The sequence below is a fragment of the Triticum aestivum genome, chromosome 3D (assembly GCF_018294505.1).
Source record: "Triticum aestivum cultivar Chinese Spring chromosome 3D, IWGSC CS RefSeq v2.1, whole genome shotgun sequence".
In the NCBI taxonomy this organism is placed as follows: domain Eukaryota; kingdom Viridiplantae; phylum Streptophyta; class Magnoliopsida; order Poales; family Poaceae; genus Triticum; species Triticum aestivum.
The window spans coordinates 360,652,086-360,664,998 of record NC_057802.1 but is presented as its reverse complement, the minus strand read 5'-3'; the positions used below and the strand labels follow the sequence as shown (position 1 = coordinate 360,664,998).

The following is a 12,913-nucleotide window of genomic DNA, read 5'->3' as shown; positions in this document are numbered from 1 at the left end:
ACCCTACCATAATCTCTTCATTTGTTCTCCGCTATTACTGACTTTGGAGTGACTCTTTGTTGCATGTTGAGGGATTGGTACATGATCTAATTATGTTATCATTGTTGAGAGAACTTGCACTAGTGAAAGTATGAACCCTAGGCCTTGTTTCGAAGCATTGCAATACCGTTTCTGCTCACTTTTATCGCTTGCTACCTTGCTGTTTTTATATTTTCAGATTACAAATACCCATATCTACCATCAATATTGCACTTGTATCACCATCTCCTCGCCGAACTAGTGCACCTATATAATTTACCATTGTATTGGGTGTGTTGGGGACACAAGAGACTCTTTGTTATTTGGTTGCAGGGTTGTTTGAGAGAGACCATCTTCATCCTACACCTCCCACAGATTGATAAACCTTAGGTCATCTACTTAAGGGAAATTTGCTACTATCCTACAAACCTCTGCACTTGGAGTCCCAACAACGTCTACAAGAAGAAGGTTGTGTAGTAGACATCAATAGTATTTGGTCTCTAGAAGAGTTTCCGAATGCACCGGATAATTATCGGATCACCAGAAGGGGTTCCGGAAGGCAACGGGGTGTTGTTGGGCCTAACGGGCCAAAAGGAGGGAGCACACCAGCCCACAAGGGGGCTGGCGCGCCCACCTTCTGGCCGCCGTCCCTAGGGAAGGGAAGAGGAGGGGCTGGCCCCTTCCTGCCTTTCTCCACGCAAGGGAGAAGGAAGGGGAGGCGCCATAAGGCAGCCGACCCCTTTCCTTTCCCCCCACGCGCCAAGAAGGAAAGGGGGGCGCCTAGGGCAGGCGCCCTAGGGCGGCCGCATGCCCCCTTGGTGTGCGCCTAGGGTTGCCTCTCCTCCCCTCCACCTACATATACGAGAGGAGGGGAGGGGGTGCCACACACCACAAATCCCCAAAGCCGTGTGCCGGTGCCCCCTCTCCCTCTAGTTCATCCTCCGCTCTAAACCGTTGTGCTTGATGAAGCCCTGCGGAAATAGTTTTCACCACCACCGTCACCACGCCGTTGTGCTGCCAGAACTTATCTACTACTGCTGGATCAAGAAGGCGAGGACATCATCGAGTTGAACGTGTGCTGAACGCGGAGGTGTCGTGCGTTCGGTACTTGATCGGAACGGATCATGAAGTTGTACAACTACATCAACCGCGTTCCTAAATGCTTCTGCTTAGCGATCTACAAGGGTATGTAGATGCTCTCCCCCTCTCGTAGCTATGCATCTCCATGGATAGATCTTGCGTGTGCATAGATTTTTTTTGTTTTCCATGCAACGTTCCCCAAGATTAAATTATTTGTAGTATCTGGCACTGCCACAAAAAGTTTGAGGGGCAACTGAATCCATTATGGATTTTTTACAAATAGAATATCATTTTAAAATGCTAAAATGGCATTGTATTAATTGCTATAGTCCATCTTGGCTTGGAGGTGAAGTTGTTTTCCTTAACAATCATTTGTTATGGATTTTTTTGCTAAATGATGAGCTATTTTTGCAGCAACTTTTGTGCAACTTCATATTTCACTTGCAAATTGAATTTGAATTCAGCGAAGGAGTTTGAAATGAGATATGATTCCACCGTGATCATTCTTTGCAAAACAAAGTAGCTTAGCATTAATTTAAAGATCACTATAGCTCATAATACAGGGGGTGTTACACCTTCCCCATGTGGTCTTCTTCCCCCACGCTCATCATCCCGCAAAGCATCATCCCCTCTTGCCGCTTCCATACGTGAAAGGGTACTGTCTGCGCTGTCGTCGCCATGGCCGATGAGCGCCAACAAGATCTCGACCCCCGTGGCCGCCGGGATTGCAACTAGCGCACGGGCACCATGGATGCGCTGTAATGTCGGGCGGTTCCAGCGTGGAGTCGCCATGCTTGCAGCATCTCGCGCGCTACCGGCACTGAATTGCCGTCGTTGTCTACTAGCACTACCGTATCCAAGTGAAACTCAGCAAACAAAAGTCTTAGGATGGTCTGAAGCGAAACGAAAATCCGCTTCCAACAAAAACACCATAGAGGCATACTCAAAGATGTCTGACTGTAGCAAAATAGCTAATCGGTTCTAGCAAAAAAATTAAGTCTATTCCAGCAAAAACACCATAGCAGCAAACTCAAAGAAGTCTAATTGTAGCCAAAAAGCTAGTCGGTTCCAGCAAAAGCATAAGCCCATTACAGCAAAAACACCATAGCAGCAAACTCAAAGAAGCTTGATTGTAGCAAAAAAAGCTAGTCGATTCCAACAAATAATTAAGCCCGTTCCAGCAAAAAAACACGTCGCCGATGAAGATGCTTTCTGGTTCTAACACTAGTGGGCGTTGGTTCCAGCATGTCCCTCACCGGTTGCAGCGGACGCCGATGCCGGTTCCAGGAAAGTGCTTCTGGTCCGTATAAAAGAAGTGATATCGGCAATTCCATCAAATGGTGATCGTGCTGGTAGCAATGCTGGTGCCGGTTCCAACATTTTGATAGATGCCACCGTTTCACACCATGCCGGGGGTTGTAACCATGCCGGTGTCGGTTTGCTGCATCGCCGCCGTAGCCCTATTAGTGCTTGTTGCAACAAAAAACCAGCATCGACGTCACGTCGCCGCGCCGTGGTTCACTCCAAAAAGTTGCAACCGCGTCGATTTGCTGCATCCTCCGCTGCAGCTCCGTTGGTGCTCGCCGCACCCCCCGCGTGGTGGTTAGCCCCCCAAGCTGCAATGCAGCTCCTGCTGGGCGTCATTGTTGCGGCAGCAGGCGGCGGAGGTTGTGGTGGGGAAAAAGAAAAGGTAGTGGTGGAAAATGGATGGGTGCCACTCGCGAAAGGAAAAGGTTGTTCGAAGCGGCGCGTGGACCCACATGGTGATTGCGGTCGCGGTGAGACCGGCCCAAACATTTTCCTTGTTTGTTTGTACAATTTTTTTTTCAGATTTTTCTAAAATAAAAAATGTTGAATTTTGATTTTTTCAAAAAGGCCGAGATCCAAAATGCCATACTTTGAATGAGGCTGCCCGTAATAGGAGTATCATAGGTAGTATCATGCATGCCAACTAGGCAAATTTGATGAGGTGGCATATAATTAAATGAAAGAGATGACTGAGTATCATATCATGATACCGTATCATATTAAATGATGTGATACTATGTGTACAATAAATAAAGTTCTCTATAATACTAACATATGATACTATGCACTATGAATGTAGTACTCCCTCCATTCCCTTATACAAGGCCACGGACTCAAATTACAGGTACCAAAGTAAAATTTAATGACCACTTTGCAAGCCAACTTTTATTTTTGTTAACCGGGATCATTAATATGCCATATGCATGCAAAGAAGGAATAGGAAACAAGTTGCTAGTATGAGAAAACATCATTAATTTTTGTCTCGATTACTGTTGGCTGCCTTGTATAGATGCAAAGTGTATTTTTTGATAGTGGCCTTGTATAAGGGAATGAAGGGAGTATCTTACATTATACTCCCTCCGTTCCTAAATATTTGTCTTTCTAGACATTTCAAATGACTATCACATACGGATGTATGTAGACATATTTTAGAGTGTAGATTCACTCATTTTACTCCGTATGTAGTCATATTTTAGAACCTAGAAAGACAAGTATTTAGAAACGGAGGGAGTACATTAGTATCATATTTCCACTACGACTGGCCTGAACTCTTTCTAGCTAAACAAATCAATTCCGTGTTTGTTATTCATATTCGTAGAGATACGAGGGGCAATTTGCAAAAAGGTAAAACTGGGTCACACCTTTTTCGCTTGTGCACGTCTTTCCATCGAAACCCTAGCAGACGAGCTCTCCATCTAGCTCTCCCAATACGGCCCCGCCGCCTCGCTGAGCAGACTCCGAGCGGAGGCGAAGGCAGACGAAACCATCGCCCATGGATCTGCAGATCGTGGGACGGCACGCGTTGCTCTTTGACGACGACGCGGCGGCGGAGGTCGTAAACTCCGGCGGTTCCCTCGTCCCCTGGTCCGCCGCCGGCGCGGCCGATCTCCTCCTTGACCGTCACGACGTCCGCCACCTCCTCGACCGCGTCCCTCCTCGTTCAAACCGCGCCTACTCCGTGGCCCTCCTCTCCACCCCCTCTCCCGACGGCGTGTCCGAGGCCGAGCTTGACCGCGAGCGCTTCCTCGACCTCACCGCCGGCGTCGGCACCGGAGACGCGTCTCCTTCAGGTATAAACCCCTCCACCCTCTGTGCTTATTGTATATGACGCCACTCTATGTCGTCAACAGCTGTTTTTACCATTCTTATGTAATTGGACGCCGTTAGCGTAAGTCTGTGGACTTTGAGCATTCTGAGAGGGGTCTAGGGAAATGGAACCATCGTATCTTATAGAAGGTTGATGCCAAATAATGTTTTCTTTTCAAATGTCCCCATATGCTATTTGCCTATGATGTCAGAAGAGAGTTGGTCTGTATGAGCTGAAGTTTGGGTGGCTCAGTTGGAGTAAATGTTGAATTTGGTGCGCTATGACACTGAGATATGTCCGGAGAAATATCTGTGAAATGCTAAGAATGTAAAATAACTCGGTGGTCTCTTGCTATTGTTTGTCTGCAACAAAGTTAATATTGCATCTGCTGGTTTCCTATAGTAGCTGTACTGTCTACCACGTATATGAGCAACAGTAGTTGGTATATTTTTTTTTCCAGTTTTACCTAATGAAACTGGCACATGTGGCAAAGGTAGTGGTGCTAGTTGAACTCCTATTATATTTCTTGTCATATTCTTCTGTAAGTTTGCAGGAAGGATGCTTGATTTTATTTGATGAGCATCTTTAATCTGTTCAAAGTAAGGGGCTTTCTTCGATTTCTCCTGAGATGTATCTTTGGATCTGCATTTTTCTTCTCCACTCAATCTTAGTTTCTGTGTCTTGATTGTTATGTAACAATACCCAAACTGGCATCTTTTCTTTCTGCAGGAAACGGGACAGATACTGGGCAGGCCAGTTATAATGCTGTCGCTTTCTCATATGGGGGACCTGCTGGTTCTGATGATCCGAATGATTCAATCTCTTCTTATCGCCCATCTTTTCCTGTGTCAGAAAGCCTGTTGAATAAGCTGGTGAGTGCACAAAGCCTACTGTCTGCTCTCATCATATATGCATTCTGTCATATTATTTTTCCACTTCATACATTTTTATTAATCTTCTTCAGTTGATCCAGCAATAATTGTCCAAGGTGCATATGTTCTTCTAAGGATTAAATGTCTATTTCAGATGGTTGGAGCAGAGATGAAGTTCCTACTAGTGATCCACATTGTTTCCTTACGATCTATCTTGACGTAAGGAATAGGCAGGTGGGATTAGAATGATGTAAATGGTACATATAATAAAAGAAGAGAATACTGCAACGGGATAGCTGTTCTTAATTTTACTATGCTGTACCAGTTCTGTACTACTCCAGTTGTGTTTAAGTCATATGGTTGTGATTTTCTGCTCTCATACCATTACTGAGACACTTTTCTTGTCATAATTTTTAATTTGCAGCCTCCCTCCGAGAAGGTGCATCAGATAATTGCAAGAACTGCTCTATTTGTCAGTGAGCATGGGGGACAATCAGAGATTGTGTTAAGGGTGAAGCAGGGAAGTAATCCAACATTTGGATTCTTGATGCCTGACCATCATCTCCACAGCTACTTCCGCTACATTGTTGATCATCCTCAGCTGTTGAAAGATGGCTCTGATGCTGACACCAATAAAGGCAACAAAATTGTTATGGGTGAGAGTGAGAATGCTGCCTCGTCAAGCGGAGCTTTATCATTGCTTGGGGCCGTCTACGAGTCTGGAGATGAGGATGAATGCGTGCTTCCAGCTAGTTCAAAAGGCAAGGATCCTGGAAATGACGCTTTGCATGACAATGTCCACAAAGGCTCATCATTCCTTGTACATGACAACGAAGTGAAAAAAGACCAGACAGTAACTATAGAAGCAGCCACTTTAGTAAAGGATAAACCTATTTTCACCAAGAAGAACCCAACAATTGCTGGAAACAGCATTGTTGCTGCTCAGCGGGAGAAGGTTAAAGATGCCATGACAGTGTTAACCACTTCTACCAAGTCTGACAACTCTAAATTAGGTGTGTCTGACACAAAAGAAATGATACTGGAACCACCATCCTTTTTGAAGGGCACAATGGAGAAAATAGTTGAGTTTATTCTCAGGAACGGGAAGGAGTTTGAACAAAAGCTCATTGAGCAAGACAGGATGACAGGGAGGTTTCCATTTCTTCTGCCGTCTAATCCATATCACTCGTACTATCTCAGGATGCTTCAGGAAACCCAAGAGGTAATTTGGATCACACTCATCTTTTATTTTTTAGGACGTAATATTTGCATAACTTTCCCTTTCTTGACCTGTTTGATAGAAGTCAATTTTTTAGACATTTGTCAGATAGTTTAATTGGGCTAAGCATTTGCAATCTGTACTCCTTCCCTTCACACCCATATTTTGCGGAGTTCTATTTGACTAAACATTTGTCAGATTTCACACCATTAATCGGTCGTTTCATCATTCATGCTTTGTTTAAAAGAGTGAGCTGTGAACCAATGGGCATGTTCGTTTAAAAGTTGCAGCAGCCGCCAATGCTGTAATGAAATAAATACTGTATAAGCTTTGGCCTAACGTTCTTCAGTTTCTGAGGTTTATTTTTTGTCTCCTTTGTTCTTTTGGATCACTCGCTTTTGTCCGGCTACTGCTTTGTCTTCCATTCTGTGACACACTGACACTTAAAGTTTCAACGTCTTGTAGAATGAGTATTAAGTTATTTACCCATGCTTGAACTTCTGATTACCTTTCATGCTAAAATTGCCTGATTTTTTTTCTTTCTTAAGTGCACATGATGTCTTACACTTGATCTCTGAACTTCAGGTAAGTTCATGTGGACACTATATCAATCCTGATGCACAATTTATTGTTATTTATTCAATTCCAATTGATACACAGATATTTTATTCAACTGTGTATATGATTTGATTGATGTCATGGTTTTCTTCTTAGTTTGGAAAGTTTTTAAAAATTCTGGTGCACTTCATTTTTTTATTGACTATTTGGTGCACTTCATTTTCCTTGCACATGTGTTTACAAAAACACATGTGTAAGGTGCACTTACAAAAACACATGTGTAAGGTGCACTTCATTTTCCTTACACATGTATTTTTGTAAACTATAAGTTGCGTTGGTTTGATTGTTTCTTCTATATGTGCTGTTCTATATTTTCTGTCGAATGTATACCATCATCGGGTTTTAGTGAATATTCATCTTATATGCTTATAGCCTGCTTATGCCAAGATTGCTTGTTTCCTTGGCCTTTACTTCCAAGTGCACATGATGTCTTACACTTGATCTCTGAACTTCAGTAAGTTCTTCTGTGGACACTACGAATCACTGATGCACTGCCTTTTTCCTCTTTGTTCATATTTCCAGCCAAGTACTGAAGTATTTGGTTTAACGGTATTGCATCACTATGTTTTCTGGCATTGCCTATAAGCATTGATTTATGGTTTTCTTGTTATTATCGAAGTTTAATACTGGAACTGTTTCTAAATTTCTAAGATACAAGACTTTGTTTGGATACCGTGGCTCGCACCAATGCAAATTGTAACCGCTCTTTACTGTGTTTCCTGAATTTGCTGTGCAGTCCAAGTCCCGTGGTGGTTCTTCAGAGCACAGGGACAGAAGGAGCTCTTCAGAGCGCCAAGACAGGAGGAGTTCTTCAGAGCGCAGAGACAGGAGGAGTTCAGAACGTAAAGACAGAAGGTCTATGGAGCGCAAGGATAGAAGTTCTTCAGACCTCCGAGAGAGTGGCCATGACAAGGAAGTAACTAAAAGCAAGGGACGGGGAAGTGCTAACAAGGACTCAAGCACTTCTGATAGAAGCTCTGCGGAACCATCACAGAAGCAGCTATCTGACAAACAAGGGGAGGGGAAATTCCAGTTGTTCACTGGTGGGGCCAAGAAGGAACTTCCTCGGACGGTCACTGCAGATGAAGCTGCTGCTATTGTTATGGCGGCTACTCGTGGACTGGGGCCTGCCAATCCTCAACCTAACACGCTAAAAGACACGAGTGACATTCGCCATATACAGGGCTCAGGTGCAGTGTCCAAACCTGCTTCAAATAGTGAGCCTGGCACATCAGTCACAAGTAGTGATCAGCTAAAGAAGGAAGGTATTGGAATTATCGATGATGATTGGATCACAAATACAATCGCAAAAGCAGTTGCTGTTGCCGCCTCTAAAGAGGCAGATTCTTCTGAAGCTTCCATGACAAATGAGCAGAAGCTGAAGGCTGAGAGGCTTCGGCGTGCAAGGATGTTCACTTCAATTATTAAGGGTGGTGGCAACAAGAGCGATCTGGTGACAAGTGAGATAACTAATGAATCTGCAAGGGCCGCTCCTGCTAATTCGAACCTCCCCGTGCCTCCAGAACCTTTGGCTACTGAACGGGAAGGTAGCTCTGTGCGTTTTGAACGGGAAGGTAGCTCTGTGCGTTTTGAACGTGAAGGTTCGAATATGCTCAAGCAGGAGAAAGACTCTGATGACGAGCAGAACAGGGCACGCAAGTACAGAAAGCATCATCCAGAATCTGATGAGGACAAAGATGATTTGGAGGAGGAAAGTTATAAACACTCAAGGAAGAGGCATCGTTCGGAGCGTTCAAGAGGCCACAGTAAGGATGCACACAGACATAAGCACAAGCAGCACTCCAAGGAAAGGGAGTATAGGCACGATCATAGCTCTTCGGAAGATGAGCTACGCAGTTCCAAGTCAAGGCATCGGCATAGGGACGATCATCACTATGTTGAAGATGACGAGCATAGGAGGCACCGGAGGAGCCATCGCTCTGGTTCCAAAAGGAAACACAAGGATGACGGATATCTCAATGAGCAAACTCTTGGCCGTGTTGAAGCCTCCCAAAACACGCCTGAGCACAGGCATGGATCAGAGCAGCCCCCTAGCGACACTGCTCAATCTTCGCAGGCGGTAACTCAGGTCCCAGATGAGCTGAAGGCGAAAATTAGGGCGATGCTATTAGAGACACTGTAATACACTGCGCGTTGTGATGTAACACTGTACTATCATGTTCTTTTCCATTTGGCGCCTTATTTGTTACAGTCCAGTTCCTTTATTTTGTTCAAGCATTTGTCTGTTAAAATATCCCATTGCCTGGCACTGTGGTCTGCATTTATAGCGCCTACTTGCTTCTGCTGGCGCACACAGAAGCATTATAGCATAGCATGATTACTGCTAATCTTTTTACCGTTTTCAAATGATACTTCCTCAGTCCCAAAATGTAATGTACTTTTTGACACTACGATAGTTTTGTGCCCGAGGGAGTATATCTTGCTTGAAGTGGTTATATATCTTGACTCTTTAGCTGCCGACGAAGTTTCCTGAAGAAAATGTTGCACCGTGAACATATTGTTTAGTAAATACATTCCAGGGAACTATACCTACCAAGGGAGTGTATGTTCTATCTTGTTGATCTAAAGAAACAACAGAGAGCAAAATTTACTGCCGTTATAACATAGTATTGTTTAGTATACATTCCAGACATAGTTTCAAGTTGTTACGATCTCAAACGTAGTCTGCTTCTGCTTAAAAAAAAAACGTAGTCTGCTTCTATCTGAACACCGTATCCAGCGTGTTTGTTTTGTTCGTATGCTATAACGGCACCAGATCGAATACTGATTTTGTTACAACCCAGCACTCGGTATTTGTTTTTGTGCCGATCCTACAGAAAAGTACCTGAAACGCTTATTATTTTCCGTTCCAAAAGAAAAGAAAAGAAAAACGCTTATTATTTAAGCCATTGCTCGATTTGTTGCCAAAGTTTTGCTAGTACAACACCTGCGCTATCGCTAACAACTCAAAACCCTACGAGCGTCCAGCGTACCGGGCATGGCCATGGCGGCGGAACCGGACGAGCACGACTTTGTCAGCCTCCTCCCCGACGAGATCCTGGGCACCATCATCTCCCTCCTACCCACGGACGACGGCGCGCGCACCACCGCCCTCTCCCGTCGCTGGCGCCACCTCTGGCGCTCCTCCCCGCTCAACCTCGACGACTGCGACATCGTCAGGAATAGGCGCTGGGATTACCTCCTCTCCTGCCCCTCCGACCGGCGTGGCCTCAACCGCAACCGCCTCCGCAAGAACGAGCGCCAGCTTATCGCCGTCATCTCCAAGATCCTATCCAAGCACCGGGGCTCCATCCGCCGCCTCTCCCTCCGCCACGACTACTTCTACATCAGCGACAGCGACATCCACGACACGCTCGGCGGCTGGCTCACGTACCCCGCCCTCAGCAACCTCGAGGAGATCGAGATCATCAGCTACAGCAACAGAGGCCAAGATCCGCTGCCGCTGCCCGTGATCCGCTTCGCGGCGACCGTCCGGGCCGCCACCTTCGACTTCTGCCGCTTCCCCGAGGACGCGCCCCGTGCGCTCATCTTTCGGCAACTGAAAAGGCTCGTCCTCCATCACGTGACCATCCCCAACGACGACCTCCAAGGCGTGCTCTCCGGCTGCCCTGCGCTCGAGAGCCTGCTGATCGACGTTCTCCGTAGATCTGGGCCATCTGGCATTGTCCGGGTGCTGATCAACTCACCGTCTCTCAGGATCATCGAGAATGGCTGCACGGTTGGAGTAGTCATCGAGAACGCCCCTCGGCTGGAAAGACTCATCACGTTTCGGGACTTCCGTAGTGGCAATTACACTTACACCCCGATGTTCGTCCGGTTACCCGACGCACAGAAAGTGGAGATCTTGGACTCATTCAGAAACTGCGAGGAATTGGTTCTGGAAAGCTTCAGAACAACTATGCGCAACGTGAGGATTTTGGTTCTAAAGGCTTGTGAACCTCATCTTGGTGCTGTCATCGACTTGCTGAGATGCTTCCCTTACCTGACGAAACTGTACATCACATCCTCTCTGGGGACGTGTTCGAAAAATGATGGACATGGTTACAACCCGCAAGATCCTATCACGTGCCTTGAGCTCCATCTCACAGAGGTGGTGTTCAAGCACTACGAGGGCAAGCAGCCGGATGTGAATTTTGCCAAGTTCTTGTGGCGAATGCTAAAGTGCTCGAGTCAATGAAGTTTGGAGTCCACGACAGTTGCACCGATAAATGGATAGCTAATCAGCGCAGGCGCCTACATCTGGATAGTAGGGCCTCTCGAGACGCTCAATTTGATTTTAGATCCGATCTTACTTGTGACGATTTTGCTTGCTACGATGTTCTCTCCGTGCCTGATCCCTTTGGCATCAGAAGGTCTTGTGCATATTGTTCACAAGGCTGACCAGGTTGGTGATCTTGTATGAGATTTTTTTTTGAGGGAGATTGTCTTGGCCGTCCTATTTTGGTGCAAACATGCATGGCAATACGTCTATCATATGTAGTTTTATGGATCTTCTATTAGTGCAACTATTATGTCCTTCTATATCCATCCTTTTCATTGAATAAAGAAGCTAATTTTAAGATAGGCTTCAGTAGTTCAGTTGATGCCTCTTTGATATAAGAGCATCTCCTGATCTCCAATACTCATTAGGTGTCATTCTAATACTCCATGTGTTCCATGTCTCCCTGATATTATAGCATAGCATCACAAATGGTCGAGTACATAATTGTTTTAGATATCCATGTTGGAGAGAGATACCCCATCAGCAAGGATGTTGTCATGGAAGATATAGAGCTAGTTTCAAGTATATCCTTGGATCATAGGTGCATTGGACCCGACACTAAATTTCACAAATTTCAAAAGGGTATTTTTTAGTACCTTTTGCTAGCTAACCCTTCTCAACTGAAACCGGTTGATTATGCACTGTCAGTCTGCCTTGGCTTTGCTAACATAAATGGATGTGGAGTTTGTTGTAAAAGGTGCCTCATGATGTTTTGATAACCGTTTGTGCAAAGTAGATGACAGAACAATTGTGAATGTGATGTTTTTTTGCATCTGCATTCACACAGTTGCCGCCTTCGGCATACCCACCATTGATGAAGCGACCCGGTGCTGCTCCTGCCGTCATATGTGAATTCTCAGCGGGATCAGACAGGAATACTAGAAATTGATCCAGGGCAGAAAAAGAACACATACGTGCAAATTGGATCCTCACTTATTTAGTCCTGAGAAAGGGCTGCAGGTCTAAATATTTCCGCCACACAAGATGTACCATAATATCCTCTTCAATAGATGGTTATATTTAGTGCACATTGTTAACTTGCACCAAAAGCCATGAACCTTTAACAATGAGACCAGCATTGTTACCTCATAGTATTTTGCACGCCGAATTTTATGGAAAATAGAAAATTGCTCACATCACATGGGTAAGCATTCATGAGGCTGCCTGTGAGAAATTGTGGAGAATGGCTGCGTTCGGGATTTCTACATTACTAGAAGCATAGGGCTCGCTTCGCCACGCCGCCGAGGCCTTCAACAACTCTGAACATCGCATTGGCATGTAAAGTCATCTCTATGAAAAAAAGTGACCATCTAATTAATAGACCAGGCATAAAAAGTGATCATTGAATTGGTATTCACGGCAACAAGTACACAGAAACTGATCATCTAATTAATTAGTATTCAGGGCAACAAGTGCACAAAAACTGATCATCTAATTGGTATTCACGGAAACAAGTTCAGATGCAAGCGCCGCATCCGCATCTCACAAAACAATACTCTGTCAAACACACTGACTGAACATTCTAATCTCCAAGCCCACACGACAGGCAACATCGATGTAAACGACGGTGAAAATTGCAGATAGAAATCAAATTTAGCTCTATGTTATCCCAAAAACACACTCGTGCTTCTTTTCTGCCGACCAATGAATGGAATAGCTCTGCTAATTGATTTTTAGAGGAAACAAAAACGGTTTGCTACTGAATGAAC

At 45.0% G+C, this 12,913-nt stretch overlaps 1 protein-coding gene and 2 non-coding genes across 3 annotated transcripts; all 3 read left to right on the top strand.

Annotated features, from left to right (window-relative positions):
- Positions 1-3,767: 3,767 nt before the first annotated feature.
- Positions 3,768-11,502, top strand: LOC123078888 (splicing factor, suppressor of white-apricot homolog). Its single transcript, XM_044501532.1, has 5 exons — positions 3,768-4,196; positions 4,943-5,085; positions 5,510-6,307; positions 7,659-9,011; positions 10,176-11,502. The coding sequence occupies exons 1-5, from the start codon at positions 3,899-3,901 to the stop codon at positions 11,118-11,120; spliced, it is 3,537 nt and encodes a 1,178-aa protein (XP_044357467.1). The 5' UTR covers positions 3,768-3,898; the 3' UTR covers positions 11,121-11,502.
- Positions 6,863-6,925, top strand: LOC123081226 (small nucleolar RNA snoR101). Its single transcript, XR_006438701.1, has one exon. It is a non-coding gene; the product is annotated as a small nucleolar RNA snoR101 (small nucleolar RNA).
- Positions 7,351-7,413, top strand: LOC123081227 (small nucleolar RNA snoR101). The gene has a single exon (XR_006438702.1). It is a non-coding gene; the product is annotated as a small nucleolar RNA snoR101 (small nucleolar RNA).
- Positions 11,503-12,913: the final 1,411 nt, after the last annotated feature.

What these genes read in the sequence shown, in the direction of transcription:
- LOC123078888 (XM_044501532.1), top strand. Translation starts at nt 3,899, where the DNA reads ATGGATCTGCAGATCGTGGGACGGCACGCGTTGCTCTTTGACGACGAC. An exon ending in CGGAGACGCGTCTCCTTCAG is followed by an intron (nt 4,197 to 4,942) that starts GTATAAACCCCT and finishes TTCTTTCTGCAG; the next exon opens with GAAACGGGACAGATACTGGG. An exon ending in AAAGCCTGTTGAATAAGCTG is followed by an intron (nt 5,086 to 5,509) that starts GTGAGTGCACAA and finishes TTTAATTTGCAG; the next exon opens with CCTCCCTCCGAGAAGGTGCA.